Below are 24,679 nucleotides of genomic sequence, written 5' to 3'. Positions count from 1 at the left end.
GTGCTTCTAGGCACATGATGGGTTCATGAGATTCTCTCTCAGATTTGATAGAGAAGGTTTCAACATTGCAGCTGGAACTTGGAAATAATGCCAAGTATGCAGTGAAAGGAGTTGGGGCAATATCGTTTCAACTGGAGTTCAGAGAGACTCTACACATGAGAGATGTATTGTTTGTACCCGGATTGAAGAACTGTTGATTTGGGGTAGCATCGGATGTGCTCTAGCCATGAAATTTGGTGGGAGAGGTTGGGGCACATGAGATCTCCAATACCCAGAAAGGGTTTGGGCAAATTCTAAACAGTTCAGGAGATATTAAAATACTTAATATTTTTAATGGAGTCCCTAAGTCTAAACTTAGGGAAATTAAAATATTAATGTGGATTAATATGAAACTATGTTAGAATGGTCCAAAAGACATGGATCTAGCCAGATCTAATCTTAGCCATTGGTTAGGGACTTAACCTTGGCTGTTGATATGTCAACAAGAAAAGTATAAGAGGAGGCTTGAGGGTTGCTTGGAGAAGACACCAGAGTGATCAATCATTCTATTCTCTAGAGCAGGGTTTGCTAAGAGAGATAGAATTAGTGATTAGGATTTACTGCTGAGGGGCATTGAGTACAGAGAGATAGAGAGGCAGAGATAGTGCCGGGAGAGCAGCGCAGTAGCCCAGGAAAGTGACGTAGAGCCAGCCAGGGCTTACACAGAGGCAACCGAGAGCTGCGCAGAGCCTCAGAGAGGTCAACATTGCTGACACAGAGGGCCAGAGGGCTGACGTAGGGCCTCCTAAGGCTGACGCAGACCCATCTAGGTTGACGCAGGGCCAGCGCTGGGCAGAGAGGGGCTGATGCTGTCTAGAGAGAGGCTGACGCTGGGATTTCTGGGGCAGATTGGTGATGCGGAGCTGCTGGAAGGATTATCTTGGGTATTAGCCAGGAGATTTGTCTCAAACTGAGAGGTATTACTACCAAGAAAATTCTCTATTGGGTAGGCCAGTTTCGGCACCCAGATTGTACTCTGATATTGCTTAATAAGAAAACCCTTAGACAGCTGCACTGGTTTTCCCACATTGGGTTTTTCTGGGGACATTGGTCCAAAAATAATGGTGTCATATGGTGTGATTGTTTCTGTTTCCTTTAGTTGTTGATCTCTAATAAGTTGAGCATGCACTAGTGTTTATTTTCAGTATTTACATTGTAAATAACTTGTTAACTAACATAACAAGTAGGTAGGAATAAATAAGATAAAGTGCATGGAGGGTTTTTAACTAAGTAGACTTAGAAATTTCAATAAGAACCTGCTCTCTATTTTAGCGTTGGAGGATAGAGGCTACAAAGTTGCATTTTTAGATGGTCAGGTTCTTGTATGGCCTAAGGGCTCGAGCATAGATTTGACAGGAGCGATTGGTGTTCAAGAGGGAGGATTGTACAAAATATTGGGACGTCCAACCCAAGGCATTAGTACATGATAGTATCAGTTTATGTGAGTTATGGCATCGAAGATTTGCTCACCCAGATTTGTGCACTTGGAAAGAATGCAAAGGGATCTTTTCCGAGCAATGACAGTAGGTCCAAGGGTATCTTTGATCTAGTGCATTCAGATGTATGCAGACCGATGACAGTGTCATCTTTAGGCGGTTTCTTGTACTATGTGACATTCATTGATGATTTCTCCCGGAAGACATGGATCTACTTCATGAAGACCAAGGATGAGGTCTTCAACAGGTTCCAAGAGTTCAGGGCTCAGGTAGAGAACTTGACAGGGAAGAAGATCAAGGTTTTGAGGTCAGATAATGGAGGAGAGTATACTTCCAAGGACTTTAGTGATTTTTGCAAGGAGATAGGGATCAAGAAAAGGTTGATAGTACCTTACAACCCTCAGCAGAATGAGGTTGCGAAAATAGAGAACAGGTCCATTTTCGAGGCCGTCAAGATGACAATTCATGATCAGGATTTACCCATGTTCTTATGGGTAAAGGCATCCAACACGACCGTTTATGTTTAGAACAAGAGTCCTCACCGGATATTGGAGAACAAGATTGCTGATGAGGCATTCACAGGAGTGAAGCCAGAGTTCAGTCATTTGAGGATCTTTGGTTGTCGAGTATACATCCACGTGCCTAAGGAGAGGATGAAGAAGTTAGAACCTTCTTGAAAGAAGGGTAGTTTTGTTGGAACAACGAGACTTTGAAGGCCTACATGATAAACATTCTAGGACAACGTTACATTGAGGATAGTTGAGATGTTACTTTTGATGAGGTCGCCTTTAGGAGGTCTAGAGAGCTTCATATGGAGATTGATGGTGAGAAGCGGGAGGCTCTGAAGGATACAAATCCCTCTAGTCCAACTGTTCATCCTTCAACCTATCAGAAGGAGTTAGTAGAGCCAACAGAGCCAATGAATTCGCATAGAGACGCTGCAAGGACTAGGAAGAGGTCAATACGACTTCATGACACTTTGCAGGATGCATAGAAGCATGCAACTCTCGGGGATACTTTCAGGGAGAGAAAATGACCACAACAGTTCTTGAGGTATATGGCATTGATGAGCCACATCATTAAACCTGAGCCTTCTAGTTATGAGGAGGTTGTAGGCCAGCAAATTTGGAAGGATGCCATGATGGAGTGTCAGTCCATCATGAAAAATGATGTGTGGGAGACAGTTTCTAGACCAGAGAGGAAGTCTAGATTGGGGAGAAGTGATGAGTTGTTATTTGATTGATGGAGCAACATCTACAACCAGAGACAAAGTACAGTTGGAGCCGTGGGATAGGGGTGTTGATGATTGGCCATGGTGTCATTGGGATCCAAGAGGATCTTTGATGGCAGGGCAGGTCAGAGTTTAGTCTGGGATCCGAGCATTAAGGGACCAATTTCTAGATTGGAGAGAAGTGATGAGTTGGTATTCGATTGATGGAGCAACATCTACAACCAGAGACAAAGCACAGTTGGAGCCATGGGATAGGGGTGTTGATGATTGGCCATGGTGACATTGGGATCCAAGAGGATCTATTGATGGCAGGACGAGTCAGAGTTTAGTCTGGGATCTAGGCAATAAGGGACTAGTTCATGGTTGGGTGGCATGGTGGCATGGTGGCATGGTATCAACCAGTGGTTTGTATGGGATTTAGGTATTAGTTCTCAGCTACACTGGATTGCCAGATTGGTCGATAGATATGGATTGCTTGAGGGCAAGCAATCTTTGGGCAAAAGGATTTGTCATGTTCCTTTTTTTGGTTTCCCTTATGGTGTGGTCAGGATGGACTTACAGGATCAGAGGCAACTAGGACACAGGAGCAGGTTTACTCCATCAGTGGGCCCAAGGGATTCTGGAGGGGTTTCATGGGGGTTTGAGGAGTTTCTATGGGATTCGATGACCTTCGCTTGGCATATTCCATCATCCACACAACTTGCCTTTCGCTCCATTGCGTTCCGAAAACTTTTGAAAACAGGGTTATTATTGGGCATAACTCAATTAATTACGCTTAAGGTGGCATTCTGGGAGGAATAATTGACGGAACACCTTAGTGTAATAGCTTTTTGGAAACAAAATGAGAAGATCTACGGGATGAGATGGTGGGAAGTGACATTCAGTGGCTTGAGGAGGAATGGTGGCCGATTTACCATTTTCCCGAATTAAAAGGGTATGTCAATTAAAATTAAAAGAGGGAAAAAGTACCAAGTGATTAAAATAATAATAAAGTAAGGCTTCTAGAGGGGTCCATCAGATCTATAAAAGAGGAGGAGACCATTTGAGGATATCTTGGATTTGATCATTGTCTTGTGTGAGAGGTTTGAGAACTCGATTCTTACTTCAGTAGCCACAGGATGGAAACCCTCAGGTGATTTTGGTGAGAGTGAACGAAAACTCTTCTCATCTCCATGGTGGATTCATCCAGAATTCACGGGTGCAGTGATTGATTTCAATTCAGTTTTGGAGGGCCAGTGCACTATTGGAGCAGATTCTTGAGGCCAACTTTTCATCTCAGCTATATTGGTTGTATTTGCATGTAACCCCAGTTTATCGATTATATTAAAAGCTGAGATTGTTCCTGTTCATCTTGTTGTTACTTTGCTGCATTCTATTGGTTATATTTTTACATGGCAATGTTCTGTTAAATGAATGGTAATTTTATGGAGAAATTCTGGTTGAGTTAGATCGTAGTTTTAAAATTCAGCCGATTCGAAACGGAAACGACCGAGTTGATCCGTTTCGTTGCCCAGAAGTGTGACTCGGTTGAAGAAACGGTTCAGTAGGCCGAGTCAGCCATGACTCGGCCAACTCGGCCATTTCCATATTGACTCGGTCGAGTCATAACCAGCGGCCCGTAACCCCATCAAAACAACGATTTGAAATTTTTTAATGAAATTTTAAGGTGTTTGCTGATTGGTTTGGACTCCAATGTGTTTTATGAATTAGTTAAATGGTATTTGGGGTCCATTTCCCCCTCCTAAACCCTATTTAACACACTCAAATGCTCTCATTCTCTCACAGCCATCTCATGCATTTGAGTGAGAACTTCTTTGAGAGTTAGTGAGCAGTTCTTGAGCTTGTTTTTGGAGCAGTAGTGAGGAGTCTTGGGCGAGCATTGTAGCTGGAGTGAGGAGCTTCTTGGGCAACCATTTGTAGCAGCATTGAGGAGCTGATTCTTGGAGCAAGCTTGAGGAGGCAGTTTGTGCCTGGAGGTATTTTTTTCACCTCTATAAATCTGTTTTTGCTTATTAAATTTTAGGTGCATATCTAGAAAGCCTAGAGAGTGTTTTTTGTCAAAGAAATGAACATTGAATCAATGTTTTTTTTTTTTTTTTTCATTTTCAGATTGTTTGCTTTCATTTCCTAGTCAAAAAATGGCACCTAGAGCGAGAGATCTTGCTTGGGCATATGTTGAACTGGTTGATAGTCAAATGCAATGCAAATTTTGCCATAGGAAAATTAAGGAAGGTCCTGGGGGCATTAATAGGCTGAAACAACACTTGGCAGGGATTAGAGGCCAAATTACTCCATGTACCTCACCAGAAATTGGGGAGATTAGGAAGCAATTGTTGGCCAGCTTTGAGAAATTTAAAGAAGATAAGGCTAGGCAAAGAGACATACAGGCTGAAATTGGGAGGAAGAGGGAGATACAAAAAATGATGGCTACCAACCCCAATTATGATTTTGAGGGTTCTTCCTCTATCCCTCAAACTAATACATCCAACCCTTTCCGATATGTTCCTCCCTCTTTTGGTTCTGTTCAAGATAAGGGAAAGGGTAGAATGAAAAAGGGTGATGTGACTATCAAAAGTTATTTCACTCCCTCCTCTCCATCAGATGCACATGGTCCTCAAGTTAGTAAAAGTCAAATGCAACCCACTTTAGATGACCATTGGAAGAAAGAATTGAGAGAGACTGCTTGTGAGTACATAGCTAGATGGTGGTATGATGTTGATATCCCCTTTAATGCTGCTCGTTCACCATATTATGAGCCTATGTTTGATGCCATACATGCTGTTGGAAAAGGCTTCAAAGGCCCTACTATGCATGAGCTAAGGGGGTATCGTTTGCAGAAAGAAATTCAATCCATTAATGAGTATTTGAAAGAGTTCAAGGACTCATGGGCAAGAACAGGATGTACCATCATGTCAGATGGATGGACTGATCAAAGAAACCATACCATCATAAACTTTCTTGTCTTTTGCCCACGGGGAACCATGTTTTTAAAATCAGTTGATGCATCTGATAAGGTAAAAGATGGCCACTTGTTGTTTCAGCTATTGGATCAGGTTGTTGAGGAGGTGGGGGTGGCTAATGTTGTTCAAGTCATCACAGATAATGACTCTAACTATGTTCTTGCTGGTAAACTGTTAGAGGAAAAACACAAGACCATCTTTTGGACCCCATGTGTTGCACATTGCATAGACCTCATGCTTGAGGATATTGGAAAATAGATTGGGTCAAAAACACTATAGATCATGCCAAAAGCATAACAAAATTTATCTACAATCATACATTGGTTTTGAGCCTCATGAGGAAACACACTGGGGGCAAGGATATTATTAGGCCTGCTATCACTAGATTTGCTACTCATTTTTTGACATTGCAATCTATGCTTTCCCAACATAGAAACTTGCAAAAGATGTTTTCCAGTGATGAATGGAATCAAAGCAATTGGTCTAACAAATCGGAAGGCAAAGAATTGAAAAATAAAGTCTATGAAGAAACTTTTTGGAGAAAGGCAGCAGAGATTGTGAAGCTTGCTGAGCCACTAGTTAAGGTGTTGCGGTTGGTGGTTGGGGAAAGGTTGGCTATGGGCTTCATTTATGAGGCTATGGATCAAGCAAAGGAGTAAATAAAGACGGTATACAAGGATAGAGTGGCAAAGTATGGGCCCATTTGGGCAATCATTGATGAAAGATGGAACAATCAACTCCATCGCCCTATACATGCAGCTGGGTATTTTTTGAACCCACGTTATCATTATAAAGCTAAGGAGTCAGGAGCTTTGAGGGGGGAGGTCAGAGATGGACTGATTGATTGCATTGATCGCATGATCCCATTAGAGTCTGATCAGCTGGAGATACACCGACAGGTCACAACCTTCACCAATGCCTTGGGTACCTTTGGGAAGAACCTAGCAAAGATTGCAAGAGAAGCAGATGAGCCAGGTAAACAAAAATTTCAATTTTAAAATTCTTAATAGTTTTACTTTTTTTTTAAAGTTTGTTAAATCGTTTATAATTTGAAAGTTAGATATAATTTGTAATTTTGTTGAGCTAACTCATTACACTCCTATTGAAATTTGGTACCGGAGGACAGGTGGTTCCCTTAGGCTTTGATCTTTGGCCTAGGGAAAAGTGTCCAAAAGAATTTAATTTTTCTCCTAAAGTGACTTTATAATTTTATAAAGTTAAATCTAATTTAAAAGTGACTTTAAGTGATAAAGTTACTAAGTCTAATTTTAAAGTAAATGAAAAATTAGAAAGGAAAAGTGACTTTGGAAATAAATGACTAAGTGGGTCTTTATTAAAGTGGGGTGAATTAAAAAATAGAAAGTGAGATTTAAATGAGCATTTAATCTCAACCATTGATCTAAATCTATTTCAGCCATTGGATTTAGAGATCACCCAAAAGTCACTTGGAACTATATTAAAGGAGGAAAATGAGGAAAAGGTGATTCATTCTTTCATGAGCAGATTGGGAGAAGGAGAGCAAGAGAGCAAGAGAGATTTCTGAGCAGGGAGGAGAAGGAGACAGCAGCTTGGCACACATTCCAAGGCAGCAGTTGAGCAGATTTGTACAGCTGATTCAGCACATAGTGAAAGACAGATTTTTGCACAAAAATCGAGGAGCAGTTTGCTGATTTTTCTGCACACAAAACGGAGGCCGTACAACATTTATTGCTGTCCTGTTTGCTGTAATTTCCAGATTGCTGTGAGGCACGGGAAAGGAGATAAGTTGTAAATTTGCTTGCTGATTTTTTGCTGAATAATTCTCATTGTAAAAAGACAATTTTCAGAAATAAAGAAGAGCTCTCAAACTGGTTTTCCCCATGAGTTGTAGGGGGTTTTTCCAGGGTCAAGTTGACCAAAAATATCAGTGTATTAATGTGTTTTAATGGCTGTTTTTGATTGCTGATTTTTAATTCTGCAATTTCCAGCATTCTGAAAAATTTCCAGAATTTGTGTTTTCAGCAATATTTATTTTTTTCAGTCTGTTAAATGTATGGTTATGGGAATGGGCATTTAACTACATGGGAGAAATAAGGAGAAACTGAAAACCGGGGTTGGGAAAACAGAGATTTCTACATGGTATCAGAGCTTGAGTGCTGAAGGGCAGTTTGGGACAGCAAAAGGAAAAATTACAGTTGCTGATTTTTCACTCAGAAAATTCCAGCAAGCTGATTTTTTCATAAACAGCAGTTTTATCTTTACTACAGCAGTGCTATTTTTCAGTTTTAGGATAGCAGGATGTCATTGGGATTGAGGGTGGAGGATAGGCTGGATGGGCATATAAATTACAGCGTTTGGAAGGAGAGAATGCAGAGTATCTTTGAGGAGGCAGAAGTCTGGGATATCATGGTGCATACCGCACAGAACCCTGTTGTTGTGCCCACTGATGTTACTCAGTTGGCTGAGTATAAAAAGAAGAACAATAAGGGTAAGAGGCTGATTCTAGACGGAATCAAAGACCATTGCATTCCTCATGTGAGAGGAAAGAGCAATGCCCATGAGATGTGGACAGCATTGTCCAATCTCTACCAGAGTACCAATGAGAACCGGAAGATGGTCCTGAAGGAGAAGCTGAAGAACATTAAGATGGGTAATGATAGTGCAGCTGGATATCTCACAAAGATTACCAATGTGAGAGATGAGTTGGCAGCGATTGGAGAGGCCATTCCATCCACTGAGTTGGTGCGTATTGCAGTGAATGGCCTCCCCCGTTCATGGTTGAACTTTGCTGATGGGGTTTGTGCACGTGAGACCCTTCCCACATGGGAGAGGTTTTGGGATGATTGCATTCAGACAGAGATCAGGAAAGGACAGCTTGGGGCAGCCAAGCCAGTTGAGCAGGATGAGGACGTAGCACTGGTGGTAGGAGGCAAGAAAGGCAAAGGGAAGAAGCAGGCTTCCACAAGCAGTGGTGGGGGCAAAGGCAAAGGTAAAGGTAAACAGGGGAACACACAGAAGGACTATTCCAAGGTGAAGTGTTGGAATTGTCAAAAGATGGGACACTATGCAGTTGTGTGTCCGGAGAAGAAGAAGAAGAAGGGGAAGAACCAGGATGTGGCAGCTTCAGCTGAGATTGAGGACTTTGCAGGTCTTTTTGACCGGGAGTTTGCGTTCACTACATGTGAGTCCTCTAGTGCAGGATCACCTGCCACACAGGTTCAGAGGGAGCATGCTTTTCCCTCGATTAGCGGAGCATCTTCAGGTATCTGGTATGTGGACAGTGGGGCTTCACGTCACATGACAGGAGTCCGTGAGTACTTCTCAGAGCTTTCAGAGAGTGGCACTGATATTGAGGTAGTACTCGGTGATGACAGAGTTGTTAGAGCAGTCGGGGTGGGGACAGTGACATTTCAGAGGGAGTCCAAACCTCCCTTGAAGGTGTCAGAGGTTCTTTATGTGCCAGGGATGAGGAAGAACCTCATATCCGTCTCAGCTTTGGAGGATAGAGGATATGAGGTACTGTTCAGGGGAGGACAGGTGTTGATGTATCCCAGGGGCACTCCAGCTGATTCAGCTAGAGTGATAGGTGTACGCCATGCAAATGTGTACAAGTTTGCATTTCAGCCCCTTTTGGCATTGAGCAGTAGTACCGACAGCAGAGCTAGCAGTTCTGAGCTGTGTGAGATTTGGCACCGCAGGATGGGACATATGTATCATGGAGCCTTGAGGACATTGCGGGAGATCACTACAGGTGTGCCAGATTTCAATACTGATCACTTTGATACTTGCAGAGGTTGTGTGATGGGCAAGTTTGCCAAATCCCCTTTTCCCAGCAGTGACAGCAGAGCGACGGGGATACTTGATTTGATTCATTCCGATGTGAGCGGTCGGATGTCTCATGTTTCCTTGAGTGGATATGAGTACTATGTGTTATTCATTGATGATCACTCCAGGAGGACCTGGATTTATTTTTTGAAGACCAAGAGTGAGGTCTTCAAGCGGTTTCAGGAGTTCAGAGCTCTTGTGGAGACTCAGACAGGTCGAAAGATCAAGTCCTTGAGGTCGGACAATGGAGGAGAGTACACCCTTGGAGAGTTTGTTGACTATTGTGCGAAGGCAGACATTAGGAGGGAGTTCACTGTTCCTTACAACCCCCAGCAGAACGGAGTTGCAGAGAGGAAGAACAAATCCATCATAGGGGCTGCCAAAGCCATGTTACATGATCAGGGGTTGCCATTGTTCTTGTGGGCAGAAGCCTGCAACACAGCTGTTTACTTGCAGAACAGGAGTCCGCATCGTGCCTTGGGGCACATGACTCCGGAGGAGGCTTTCTCTGGGAAGAAGCCTGATATTGGTCATTTTCATATCTTTGGATGCATAACATACTCCTATATACCCAAGGAGAAGAGGACCAAACTAGAGCCCACCGCAGAGAAGGGTATCTTTGTGGGCTACAGTGAGACCTCAAAGGCCTTTCGGATTTACATTCCTGCACAGAGGAGAGTTGTTGTCAGACGGGATGTGAAGTTCGAGGAGGACAGGGCCTTTAGGAGGTCACGGGAGTTAGAGTATCTGGATCAGCCAGACCCTCAACAGCAGTTGAGTCAGTCGCAGGGATCCAGTGGGCAGGGATCAGAAGGATCAGGAGGTACATCTATGAGGATGTCAGGTCTGTTAGTGAGCAGTGGCTCATCGAGCCAGAGGGGTGGTGCTCCGGGCAGCATGCAGAGCAGTTCACAGAGCAGTTCACTGGAGAGTCCACTGATGGAAAGTTCACACGGTACCTCAGCTTCTACAGGTTCAGGTGCAGGCAGGAGGACAGCAGACAGACAGTCAGGAGTTCAGGCTACTGATGGTGATGAGGAGGAGGAGTTTCATTCTCTTATGGGAGAAGCATGCTCAGGGAAGAGGAAGCCCAAGTGGCTTCAGGACACCTTGAGAGATGCCACATCTGTTGCTGAGCCGAAGAGGCCGGTCAGAGAGAGTAGACCACCTGAGAGGTTTTGTAGCTATATGGCGATGGTTACCAGCATCCTTGACTCTGAGCCTTCTAGCTATGAGGAGGCAGCTAGCCAGCAGGTCTGGAGAGAGGCCATGTAGGAGGAGTATTCTTCTATCATGAAGAATGATGTTTGGGAGGTGGTGCAGAGGCCTGAGGGCAAATCCGTGGTTACTTCCAGATGGCTTTACAAGGTAAAGCATGCTGCAGATGGCAGCATTGAGAAATTCAAAGCGAGGTTTGTGGCTAGAGGGTTCTCCCAGGTAGAGGGAGTTGATTATGAGGAGACCTTCGCTCCCGTGGCTCGATATACTTCGATCCGCTCCATTATATCGATAGTAGCAGAGATGGGTTGGAAGATCCACCAGATGGATGTGAAGACCGCATTTCTCAGTGGCTTCATACAGGAGGAGGTGTACATTGAGCAGCCACAGGGCTTTGAGGTGCATGGGAAGGAGTCCCATGTGTGCAGATTGAAGAAGGCCCTTTATGGCCTGACGCAAGCTCCCAGAGCTTGGTACTCCAGGATAGATGCATACTTGCAGGGGATGGGTTTCACAAAGAGTGAGGCAGATCCGAACCTTTACTTTATTGTGATTGGTGAGGAGCCTCTCATTCTGGTGCTGTATGTGGATGACTTGATCATTACAGGTGCAGAGAGACTCATAGAGCACTGCAAGAGAGATCTTGCGGCGGAGTTTGAGATGAAGGACATCGGCCTGATGCATTACATTTTGGGTTTGGAGGTGTGGCAGGAGGAGGGGCATTTCTTCCTAGGGCAGGGGAAGTATATTGTGGACATCCTTAGCAGATTCCACATGGAGGATTGTAGACCCATGTCGACACCGATGATCACCAACTGGAAGAAGCTTCATGCTTCGGATTCCGAGTTGGTGGATCCCACATTGTACAGGCAGCTGATTGGTTCCTTGATGTATTTGGTCAACACTAGACCAGATATCTGTTTTGCAGTCAACACGATGAGTCAGTTTATGTGTGAGCCTAGGAAGGTTCACTGGGTGGCTGCAAAACACATTTTGCGGTACTTGCAGGGGACAGTGGATTATGGTCTGGACTACAGGCAGGGAGATGGAGTGAGATTGGCAGGATACACTGATTCTGATTGGGCAGGTTGTGCTTCTGATAGGAAGAGCACTTCAGGGTGTTGTTTTGGGTTGGGTTCAGCAGTAGTGTCATGGTTCAGCCGGAAGCAGCAGTCAGTAGCACTGAGTTCAGCGGAAGCAGAGTATATGGCAGCCAGTCTAGCTAGTTGTGAGGCCATCTGGCTTCGCAAGATGTTGTTTGGCTTATTTGGTCAGCCGTTGAGACCTTCAGTGATTTACTGTGATAATCAGAGTTGCATTAAACTCACGTAGAATCCAGTATTTCATGACAGGTCAAAGCATATCGGGATCAGATATCATTTCATCAGAGACTATGTTCAGAAGGGAGTTGTGAAACTTGAGTATATTTCCACTGATGAGCAGGTTGCAGATATTCTTACCAAAGCCTTACCACGGGGCAAGCATGTCTACTTCAGAGACAAGATGGGTGTGGTGAGGAACACCTTCCTCGGTAAGAGGGAGTGTTGAAATTTGGTACCGGAGGACAGGTGGTTCCCTTAGGCTTTGATCTTTGGCCTAGGGAAAAGTGTCCAAAAGAATTTAATTTTTCTCCTAAAGTGACTTTATAATTTTATAAAGTTAAATCTAATTTAAAAGTGACTTTAAGTGATAAAGTTACTAAGTCTAATTTTAAAGTAAATGAAAAATTAGAAAGGAAAAGTGACTTTGGAAATAAATGACTAAGTGGGTCTTTATTAAAGTGGGGTGAATTAAAAAATAGAAAGTGAGATTTAAATGAGCATTTAATCTCAACCATTGATCTAAATCTATTTCAGCCATTAGATTTAGAGATCACCCAAAAGTCACTTGGATCACCCAAAAGTCACTTGGAGCTATATTAAAGGAGGAAAATGAGGAAAAGTTGATTCATTCTTTCATGAGCAGATTGGGAGAAGGAGAGCAAGAGAGCAAGAGAGATTTCTGAGCAGGGAGGAGAAGGAGACAACAGCTTGGCACACATTCCAAGGCAACAGTTGAGCAGATTTGTACAGCTGATTCAACACATAGTGAAAGGCAGATTTTTGCACAAAAATCAAGGAGCAGTTTGCTGATTTTTCTGCACACAAAACGGAGGCCGTACAACATTTATTGCTGTCATGTTTGCTGTAATTTCCAGATTGCTGTGAGGCACGGGAAAGGAGATAAGTTGTAAATTTGCTTGCTGATTTTTTGCTGAATAATTCTCACTGTAAAAAGACAATTTTCAGAAATAAAGAAGAGCTCTCAAACTGGTTTTTCCCAAGAGTTGTAGGGGGTTTTTCCAGGGTCAAGTTGACCAAAAATATCAGTGTTTTAATGTGTTTTAATGGCTGTTTTTGATTGCTGATTTTTAATTCTGCAATTTCCAGCATTCTGAAAAATTTCCAGAATTTGTGTTTTCAGCAATATTTATTTTTTTCTTTCTGTTAAATGCATGGTTATGGGAATGGGCATTTAACTACATGGGAGAAATAAGGAGAAACTGAAAACCGGGGTGGGAAAACAGAGATTTCTACAACTCCTATGTTTTTTGCAGCACAATGGTGGGAGGCCTTTGGTGGCCATTGTCCTGAATTGCAAAGGTTTGCAATTCGTATTTTGAGTCAAACTTGTAGTGCAACTGGGTGTGAGCGCAATTGGTCTGTCTTTGAGAGGATTCACACAAAGAGGAGAAACCGTTTGGATCAAAAACGGTTAAATGATCTAGTTTATGTCCAATACAACCTCCGGCTCAGACGAAACCAATTGCTGAACAAAAGAACTGATTCAGATCCCATTGTGTTGGAAGACATTGATCCAACATCAGATTGGGTAGTGGAGAGTCGTCCAACAGAGTTTGATGCTGATGAGGATCTTGATTTAGATTTAGATCTTGAGGCATCAGTTGAACTTGAACATGCTATTCAGTTGAATGCAGATCCCGATCCACCAGCCTCAGTCTCACAGCCAACAAGGACTCCAGTTGTAGGTGCTTCCTCTGCTCAGCCACGACAGAAGCGCAGCCGCATATCTACTCTATCTCAGCTTGCATCTGCTGCAGTTGCACAGCCTGTTAGTGGTACCACTTCTACAGTTGTAGTTGGAGATGATGATGATGAGGAGGAGCCATGGGGCCCCCTGTCTAACTCTGATGATGATCCAGAGATTGATCGACGTGATCTTGGCTCCTCTGGTAGTAGCTACTAGCCAGTAGTACTAGTATTGGAGTCTGGTCACAATTTACTTTTGTTGTAGAGGCCATTTCTAGCCTCCTTGGTTGTGTTTTTTGTTTTGAGTCTTTGATCATGTATGACAGTTGACTATGTATTGCCATTGGACAATGCACTGGGTGCCATTTTGATATAATGGATTGGTTCATGAGCCTACTTTGATCATATGTTGTCTTCCATCTACATTATAATGCTGTGTTTGGAAACATGAATGGACATCTTTAAAATTATGTTTAAAATCTTTTAGATTATGTTTTTTATTAAAAAAATAAATATTTAATGTATTTTTTACAACGACCGAGTCATTGAAATTGAGCCAGCCGAGTTGATACCGAGTTGGAGTCGATCCTCGGCCGAGTCAGAGTCGGAGTCGGAGTTTTAAAACATTGAGTTAGATTTCTACAAAATTAGTCGAATACCCCGTTTGGGATATTACAGATTCTACAAGCTCATAACCATGGATCAACTGTTTAAAATGAGAAAAAAGGATGGTCTGAAACATTGATTTTGTCATCACAAGAAAAACATCGAGGCCACCAGCCCATACCAATGGATTAGCAATTGAACTTGAGTTAAATGGATGGTCCCAAACCATGGTTCTGCAATCACAAGAAAAATTGACCGAAAAATATATCAGTAAGCATGCTCAGATCTGCGGACAAGATCTCCAGGAAAGTGCATAAAATAGGCTAAATGCAGGTCTAAGTAGGTTCCCTTCAGCAAATATGATCACCTTGAAACAGCCCCAGTACTTAGTAAGTTAGGCACAATCTTCTGATGCAAATTCTGATCAGTGTAAAAAAAAATGAATCCATGAAGAAATCCTAACTAACAGTGAAAAGGGTAAGGCGGGTACACACCCACTCTGATACCATGTTGAGAAATCAGATCTGGAAACCCTAGTTCACAGATGTTGACATCACAAAATATCAAGGGGATCAAACAGAACCAAAAAGCTAACCCAAAATCTTGCCAATAAAACGGAAACAAAACTAAAACAGTGCACTGGAGCTGTCCTTTAATGTGCTAAAGGATAAAGGTCAAGTGCACAAATGAGAGAAAAATCAGGTAAGGAACAAGAATGAGACAACACTAAATATGGGTTCTTGTATGCTAAAACACTTTATATTAGAAAGCCTTAGCTCAATGATGAAAATATAATATTTTACAAATGACCTTTAAGTGTGTATTTATACACAACTCAAGAGGTAGGATGCCCTCCTCTAGAGGGGTTATGGGTCAACATATAAGTTGACCAGGTTTTCTTAACCATAACCTAGTTTTACAATAAATGATCATAATTTGAACTTAATCACATAAATAATGATTAATATGGGTACACTGTAGTCACATGTTAGGATCACTCCATTCTCAACAGCTTCTACTTGTACATTCTATCGAAAATCCATTAGGTCTTGGGACTTTTTCATTCCTGAGTTCCCTCATCACTTCTCCACTTCACCCATTCAAGTTCTCAGGAGAGATAGTTTCTGTTAAGGACCTCAATTCTACAGGGAACAACCTGATGAACAAGCTCCGTATCAGCATACCACAAAGGGTCAGAACCTACAAAAGTGAACATCCTCATGAGGAGATCTTCAAATATACCCCATTTTCTGGATCATCTTCTGTAAAGTTACCTCTACATTCTTGCAAGGATAGAATTCTATCAAAGTGTTTGTGCCTTAGGTGCTGGAAGTAGTTATTGCTAAATGCAACTTATGCTGCAGAAGTTCTTGAACAACACATGACAACATTTGTATTTTTGTTGTGTAATACCTATTTTATTTTATAGCAGGCATATTCCCAAAGGCTAAGGTCATGGGTCATGGAGTCAAAAATTAACATGCCTCCATTATTCTGTAAATGAACAAACATATTCTATTAACCCGTGAGGGAATGGAATCAGAATTATGTCCCTTGGGATGGAGAACTAAGTATGAGTTTCAGAGAAACCCAATTTTTTTTCAAGAAAACAGGAAACAAGATGCCTATATGTTAGATGTACAAGCAAGACAATTTTTTATCTAAAGAATACATACAGATGGATGGGCAGTAACTTCAAAGTTTTATTGTTTGAAACTTATATTGCTTTATACTTTTTTTGAGTTTTCCCATTTTGTTCATATATTGTTCATATTGCTTTATATTGGCTTATATTGTTCATCTTCTCAGAAGGCCAAACAATTTGCAGAATGTACAGGGTCACTGAAACTGTTTCTTGCTACAAAAATTGTCTGTGGTTTGTTGTGGACCTTCTAAAGCTGGAGAAAGAACATGAACATGTAGTGTGGAGTTAGAGTAAGCCTTGACTCTTGCCAGCCCAAAATAAAAAGATAGAAAACATCTATGTCATGTAAGCCCGACTCGTACCAAAAATTTGTTTTCATAGAACAGGAAATGATATTTCCAGACTGGAGTTTCTAGGGATGGTCTTGGAAATGTTTATGATGCATTCAATATTGTTTCCCAACTTGATATGTTCCCAATATTGAAAGAAGCAACAGGGAATATGTTTTTGTTGCATAGGAATTGTAAAATTGGAACTAAATCGAGAACATGGTAATGGATTTGTGTTTTGTACATTCTGTTGTTTGTCTACTCAGTGTAGGCAAGGCATATTTAGTAGTTTTTGAAGTACCTAAGCTATTTATCGTATGCAACAAAAATTCTTGTGTTGATTTCTTGTTTTACTGCAGGAAAAGGCTAGAAGCTTTGGAGCAAGGCTTGGAAAAGAGAAAGGAGGAAAAGAGGAATATTCAAGAGCCGCAGGGAAAAAAGGGATGGTACTTTTGGCAGTGATTACCTTAACAATAGGCAAACTTTGTCTCTTACTATCGAACTACAACCTCGTAGAAATTACTTCTCATTCATTTTGTTGATATTCAAGTCTGTTTATATACCAGATAGTGTCTTTGTTGTATATTTAATTTGTGATAAGTGTTAGAAATCTTATGAATCACCCCAGGAAATGAATTGAGGCTATTATTTTTATCACCAGTAGCCAATTATACTTGTCTGCTATATTTCTTTTTCATAACCTGAAAATCAATATGAAAAGAAACCGGAGCATCTATTTTCTATTTTGTTGACAAACAAATTACAATAAAATGGAGAAAATGTAAAATAAGGTAACAATTGGCTAGGTCAAAATGAGATTATGTTCATTTTTGTTAATTACGCATATGAATTGCTATTGATTAAAGCTTTGCATTGGCAGTTAGAAGGATGCAAATTTGCTGCATATAATTTGCTGGATAATTACTCCTCACTATTACAATGGTTCTTTTTGAAATTGGATCTGAACACCTTGGTAAAAATTACCTTATAATGAATAATATGGTGATAAAATTACAATTAGTTGTAAGATTTATTTTTTTATTTTTTATGTATTGTGACTAACCGAACCCAAAAGAAATTATCATGACGCTACTCTGCATAGCTTTATTAGCCATTAGGTTAACCTGTTCACGATGTTGTAGGATATGAAGCAAGCTGTCTCTTTACCCTATTGGCTATTCTAACAATTGAATTTGAATGTCAAGATATTAATTTATTTTTTATTTATACAGGTTGATGGATTGAGTTAATATTTGATACGGTTTATGTCGGTTTTGAGGTTTGATTTTCGAAAGCAATATGGAGAATCCCACAATCATAGATCCATTTGGATATTTAAAATATGTTAAAGCTGGGCTAGTAACAGGAACCTATCATCATTGTTATCAAGCTTCACTAAGAAGAGAAGGACCAAGAGCCAAGACCGAGAACATAAATTTTGACATTAGGAATTGAATGCTAGATAAAATCCCCAAACCTACATGTTATTTTCAACCTGTTGAAAACCTTTCGCAATACATGTAGAAATTTGTTTTTGTTTTTTTCCATTAGCTCGAGGATTGAAGAACAAATTGTTGTGGAAAACGTAGATATGACCTTGCTGGACACATAATTCTTTGTAAATATTGTAAATAATGGAAAATGAAGAGCCATAGGTGAATAGAAAGTCACTCGACCTTGGAATATGAAACCAAAGTTCACATCAATTCTTCCATATAACTATTACACCTTAATGAGAAATCATACAACATTGCAGTTACCTTTGATAGTGGTATCAAAGCCTATTAACTGCATGATTCTATGTTGCCATACCTGCCATCCATCTCTTTGTTTGATGTGCAGGAACATTGTTAAATTTAGGTATGTTCTATGCTTAAGAGAAATTTACTTCAAATTTCTTATGAGCCCAATATCAATTCCCAGATTAGCAATCACATCAGCGTGATAGTAAGATGCAGATAGAACATAAACATAAACAATAGAAGACAAGCCAAGACAAGATGACACAAGATGTGGCACCAACCAGGGACAAACCCCAATGTGGGGAAACCCTTGATCAATTCTTCTTATATTCTTCAATAATTCAACAGAGAGAGAGAGATAGTACAAATATACAATTCTGATTTTTTATGACAGCAACAACAAACCCTAACCAACAAAGTCAAAGCTGGTCAAACAGGTCAGGTTTGACCTCCAATTGGCTCAGTCATCAATCCAAACAACTCGGCCTCCAACAACAAGGAGAGGCAGCCCAAAATAGTCCGAAAATCATTGTCAAACTTCGGTCAACTGTAGTCAGCCCTAGCACAGTCAACACTGGTCAACGCAGGGTCAAGGAGGGGTCCAAAAGGCTGTCCAGAACTGCGGCCTACCTAGGAGAGGCAGCCTAACCCAATCCACACTCAAGGAGAGAAGACGCTGTCCAAAACACAGTCAAAAACCCTTCTGCAACTTCGGTCAACCTTAGTCAACGCTGCCCTAACGAAAAATCAGAATTCACCTTTCACATGTGTGAGAGAGACAACCCTAGAAATGCGTACCCAAACAAGAGAAAGAAGGATGAGATGAGATAGTGAAATGAAGCCATGAGGTCTCCTCCTTTTATAACAATGTTGAGGTTAAGTTGGGGGTGAAAAATAACTAATTTGCTTGCTGGCCGACCTTGGCAAATTGTCAAGAATATAAATAAATTCATATCTCCATATATACATGTCGGAATCGGATGATCTTTAGATCAATCCTACACCTCTTGGAGAGAAGAATCCAAGAAAAATATCAATTGCCCCAAATAAGGTGACCCACATGGAGTTTGGCCCTAGTTGCCAATTTTAACACTCCCTCTCAACTAGGGAGAACTCCATCCGCTAATCCATCTATCTGTCTGTACTATCTCTACCATCAATGCACTGCTCTGCACTGCTGTGCTGAACTATGAATAAGAAGAAGTGATCGAGAATGTATCATTCCATTTTTTACTAACCTGAAGTCAGTCCCAGATAAAAGAGAGTGTCTCATACCACTCTTACTGACCCAAATCCAGTTCCAATAAAGAGAGTGTGTCATACCACTCTTATTGACCTGAAGTAAGTTGCAATTGATCCTAGATCAATATCATCCTAGCATAGGGAGTACGGTAGTACACTATGCATCCATCGGTGATACTATGGTCCCTATCCTCATTTCCCTGTTCATTGGTCAGATGAAGGTACTTCCCATGAGTCCCAGATTGAATGGGTAGGATGCTTGGCAGGAGAAGGATGAACCACTCATCCTGCCTACATGTCGCCACGGGGTATCAAAGTGGAGGGCTGAACCACTCACCCTGTATACAACAAACCACTAGGGTAAGGCTGAACCACTCACCCTATGGTTGCTCATAGCTCCAAGAAGTACCCCAAGCCCCTCGGAGCTCCCAAAGCTCAATGTCCATATCATACAGGACCCTCATAAGAGGGTCTCTCCACGACTCCTAGTCGTTCTCAGAAAGTCAAGAATTTGAACTTTCCAAGGGGCTTCGTTAGAATGTCGACGACCTGCTCATTGGTCCCAATGTGATGGAGCCTTATTACTCCTTGTTGTACCATATCCCGGATAAAGTGGTACCTGATATCTATGTGCTTGGAGTGATCATGAAATACAAGATTCTCTGACAATCGGATCCCACTTTGGTTGTCGCAAAAGATCACAGTGGTATCCAACACATGTCCAAACAACTCACTGAAGAGCTTCCTCAACCAGACAGCTTCACAGGAGGCCATACTCGCAACTATGTATTCGGCCTCAGCGGTGCTCAAAGAAACTGACTTCTACTTCCTGCTCATCCAAGATATCGAAGCAGAATCCAAAGAAAAACAACACCCATAAGTGCTTTTGCGATCCACCACACTGCTTGCCCAATCAGCATCAGAATAACCATGCAGCCTCACATCTCCAGCAGTGTATCTCAGTGCATGAGTGATTGTGCCCCGAAGATATCTCAGGAGATTGTTGGCACTAATCCAATGTGAGTGATGAGGCTCAACCACATATTGGCTCAATGTGTTGACTGCAAAACATATATCCGAACGGGAGTTCACCAAGAACATCAATGCTCCTATTAGTTGACGATATTCAGAAGCATTTCCCAATTCAGGTCCGGCAACACTACTGCATAACTTCTTAAAGTTAAGCTCCATCGGGGTAGTCACGGGCTTGCAGTCCACCATCCCAAATCTTTCCAATATCTTCACCACATATTTTCCTTGAGATAGGAAAATTTCTCCTGGCTTTTGCTAGACCTCCAACCCTAGGAAGTAGTTCATCAGTCCTAGGTCCTTCATTTCAAATTCATAAGCCAACTCCCTCTTACATTTGTGAATGAGAGGGTCTGCACCAATTAGAAAGAGGTCATCCACATAAAGCATCGGTATGAGAGGTCTATCATCTTCAACCTTAAAGTAAAGGTTCGAATCGACTTCACTCCTAGTGAATCCCAACTTCATCAAATAGCTATTGATCCTTTCATACCAGGCTCAGGATGCTTGCTTCAGCCCATAGAGAGCTTTCTTCAACCTGCATACATGAGATTCCCGATCATGGATCTCAAACCCTTCAGGTTGTTCTACATAGACTTCATCTTTAATTGAACCATGCAAGAAAGTGGTCTTGACATCCATTTGATGTAGGTTCCATCCTTGTGAAGCAACAAGGGCTATGATCGAGCGGATGGTGGTGTATCGGGAAATAGGTGCAAATATCTCATCATAATCTACACCTTCCTTTTGGGAGAAGCCTCGAGCAACAACACGAGCCTTGTACTTTTTTGCACTTCCATCAGCTCCATGCTTGATTTTGTAAAGCCATTTAGACATGACAACTGATTTGTCCTGGGGTCTAGGGACCACATCCAGACATCATTATTCATAATGGACTCATATTCTTCATTCAGAACATCCTTCCACACTTGATGCTTCACTACTTCTTCGAATGATGTAGACTTGTTTTGAATGATAGTGCTTATAATGGTCAAGTATCCCGGATACCTGGTCGACTTCTTGCTTTCACAGAAAGTCCCCCTTGGTGCAATGTCTCTTGGCATCTTCGAGAGTCCCCCTAAGCCATGAGGGCCTCTTCTTGGAGGAGGAGGGCTCTTGAGGAGGGGGATCAATAAGATCCATAGGTTCATGTACATCCGACATCTTTTCATCTTTTTTTTTTTCACCCTGCTTTTCGGTGTCAACTTCTTTATCCTTCCTTGGAATAAGAAGATTGTCAACCTTGCTAAGAGCCATATCTCCGTCAAAGGTGACATCATAACTTATCTCAACTTCCCTTTGACCAGCGATATAAATTCTATAGCCCTTAGAATTTTCGCTATAGTGTAATGCCCTACTTAATCTTATTATGCAAATTTTATTAATGTTTAAATTACCTTAAAATATTGACTTATAATTATCAAAAAATATTGGTACATACCTACATTTGTGAAACTGTAAATTTATTTACTGATATAATTTTTTATTATTGTTATTATTCAATTCCCAACTTGTTTTCTCAAATTTAATTTTGGATATGATATGGTCTCCTTCCATTTATTCCAATTTCAATATTCATATCCCAAGGTGTTTTCTCAAAATCTACTTGGAAGAATATATGGTCTTCTCCAATTAATTTCCAAATTAAATGTCCATATCTTATTCCCAAAACGTCTTCTCAAAATCTGTTTGGGAGAATATATGGTCTTCTCCAATTAATTTCCAAATTAAATGTTCATATCTCATCTTCAAAATGTCTTCTCAAATTTACTTGGGAGAAGATATGGTAAGAAAAGTCAAGGATACTAAATGAAAGGATGAGGGGGTAGTCATGACATTAATGATAGGTGGTTGAGGTGGATGGGAGGAAGAGACATAAAAAGGGAAGGATGATGAGAGGAGAGGGGAATCCTTGGTCTTGGTTTTGGTTTTGGTTTTGGTTTTGGCTTTGGAGGATTTTGTTTTGGAGGAGGGATGTGGAAAAAGAGGAGGGAGATCAAACTTGGATCTGGAGAGTGTTGGTTAAACTTGGACACACTACATCTGGGTGGATTTGAGCTCGGAGGGCTACAGGTTTCTTGGGCTAGAAAATACTTCCTAGTTGGCTGAGAGGCAAATTTAGTCGGGTAGTTAAGAGGAGCATCCCAACAGAGTCAGGAGCTCAGGAGTATCTCAACTAAGCTATTGGAACATGTATTCTTCCATTTATTGATTACTTATGTAAATGGTTGCAATGAAATTTTTACTTATTTAATTTGTGGTAAATAAATTTTAATGGTATATTATCATCAAATAAATGTTTAGATATAAGTAAATTTTTTCCCATCTTTTGTGTTTAAAATTAGAGAAATTTAGTTTTTAATTAGAGGACCTTAGGACGGATCCTCACATATAGCCCACAAAGATTCATTTCTTTCCAGATGCACCTAATTTGCTTCTTTTCTCTTTCGGCAAATGAAAATATACAGGACTTCCAAAAATTCTAAAATGAGAGACATCGGGTTTCTTACCAGTGAACATTTCTTCGGGAGTCTTGGAGTCCAATGCTTGATGAGGGCATCGGTTTTGAACATACACGATGATATTCGTAGCTTCGGCCCATAGAAACTTCAGAAGTCTTTGATCATGAAGCATGTCACGAACAACTTCCATAATAGTACGGTTCTTCCTTTCATCGACACCATTCTGCTCAGAAGTGTATGTTATAGTGGTCTCCCTCTTAATGCCAGCTTTTCTGCAATAGTCATGGAATTCATTGGATTCATACTCGGTCCCATTATCAGTCCTCAATATCTTAATTCTCTTCTCGGATTGATTTTCGATCATGGCTTTGAAGTGACGAAACTAGGTGAACACTTCATCCTTCTTTTTCAAGAAGTAGATCCAAGTCTTGCAAGAATAATCATCTGTAGAAGTGAGATAATATAAATATCCTCCCAAAGAGTTTACGAGCATCATGCCAGATATGTCAGAGTGAACCAACTGCAATATATCTGTGGTCTTGCTATTACTTGAGGGGAATGGTCCCCTTTTGAGTTTTCCTTCGGCACATCTCAGAATTATACCTTCATGCTCTACTTTGAACTCAGGCATCCCTGTCACCATCTGCCTCACATCGGGTAGGGCCTTATAATGAAGGTGGGCAAACCTCCGGTGCCATAGTTTAGATTGTAGAGATGTGTCGCAAGACATGCCCCCTAACGGACTGCCTCCAACTTGATAAAATGTGTCAACCTGGAATCCAATAGTAAAAGCATCTTTAAAATTCTTTTTCCAAACACTTACCTTTCCATTGATGAATGCCACCTTGTAGCCTTTGTCTCCCTTTGCCGAAATGGACACCAAGTCCTTCTTGAGATCAGGTACATATAGAACTTCTTGTAAATGATCCTGTTACCCTGATTCAATTGAAGGGTAACATTCCCTACACCCTTTACGAGATAAGTGGCATTGTCTCCAAGAATAATCTCCAAGTTTGTCTCCTTCTATATCAGATTAGAGAGAGCTTCCTTATATTCGGTGAAGTGCCTTGAGGCACCACTATCAATAAGCCAATTCCCCAAAGTGTCTGGAGGAGAGGTAGTGGAGAGGGCCGATATAAGATAATACTCATTTTGCTTATTGTTAACAACATTTGATACTTCATACCTGGAGTTCCTTGCTTTCTTGGAGGGTTGACCATTTCCATGATTTCCCACATTCCTTTTTCCTTTGCCATTGAACGTGTCATTCCTTTGGTTGTTGTTGTTGAAATTGCCCCCAGAGTGATTGTGATCATCATCATGTGATGCGTCCTTTCTATTTGGACACTCCCTCGCATAGTGGCCAAATTTATTGCAAACAAAGCATCTTCCCTTCCTTCCACCCTTAGATCCAGGTTTACCTTTGAAATGTCCTTTAGACCTAGAACACATATTTCATTAAAATTAGAAAAAATTTCCTACAAGAAAATCACTATAATTTAGTTATTTGGTTATTTTAAAATTCTAGATCCACTATTTAATTATAAATTTAATGAAATATGTGTTCTAGAATTATTTCTCCTTTTGGCATGAGCAGAGAAAGCAGTGGGGTTGCCTCTATTTGAAGGCATTTCTTGCTCCACCATTCTTGTCTCTTCTTGAATGCATCTTGACATCAATTCTTCAAGCCCTGGAATTAGATCATTATTAAGAAGAGTGGTTCTAAATATATACCACTTGGATGGGAGCTCTCGAAGGGTAGTGATAGTAAGTTCCTTGTCAGGAATGATTTCTCCAATCGATAGAAGATCATTTTTGATTTCAGTGATCCTTAAGAAGTATGATTGAATATCTTTGTCCTTGCCCTTCTTAATATCCTTCAATTTATTTTTGAGGAACAAAACTTG

At 41.1% G+C, this 24,679-nt stretch overlaps 1 protein-coding gene across 2 annotated transcripts in view; it reads left to right on the top strand.

Moving 5' to 3' along the window:
- The window catches only part of LOC149178696 (uncharacterized), a 163,004-nt gene extending 145,870 nt beyond the window's left edge, over positions 1-17,134 (top strand). For both annotated transcript variants that reach the window (XM_089423702.1, XM_089423703.1), the window contains one exon: positions 16,657-17,134. In XM_089423702.1, the coding sequence (XP_089279828.1) occupies positions 16,657-16,759 (103 nt within the window). In that variant the 3' untranslated portion in view covers positions 16,760-17,134. The remainder of the gene's footprint in view (positions 1-16,656) is intronic.
- The last annotated feature ends 7,545 nt before the right edge of the window (positions 17,135-24,679 follow it).

Source organism: Pinus tabuliformis, chromosome 4_1 (genome assembly GCF_031772625.1).
Source record: "Pinus tabuliformis cultivar Carrire ecotype Pingquan chromosome 4_1, CPIR1, whole genome shotgun sequence".
In the NCBI taxonomy this organism is placed as follows: domain Eukaryota; kingdom Viridiplantae; phylum Streptophyta; class Pinopsida; order Pinales; family Pinaceae; genus Pinus; species Pinus tabuliformis.
The sequence above is the reverse complement of the archived record's forward strand: the minus strand, read 5'-3'. Positions and strand labels throughout refer to the sequence as shown.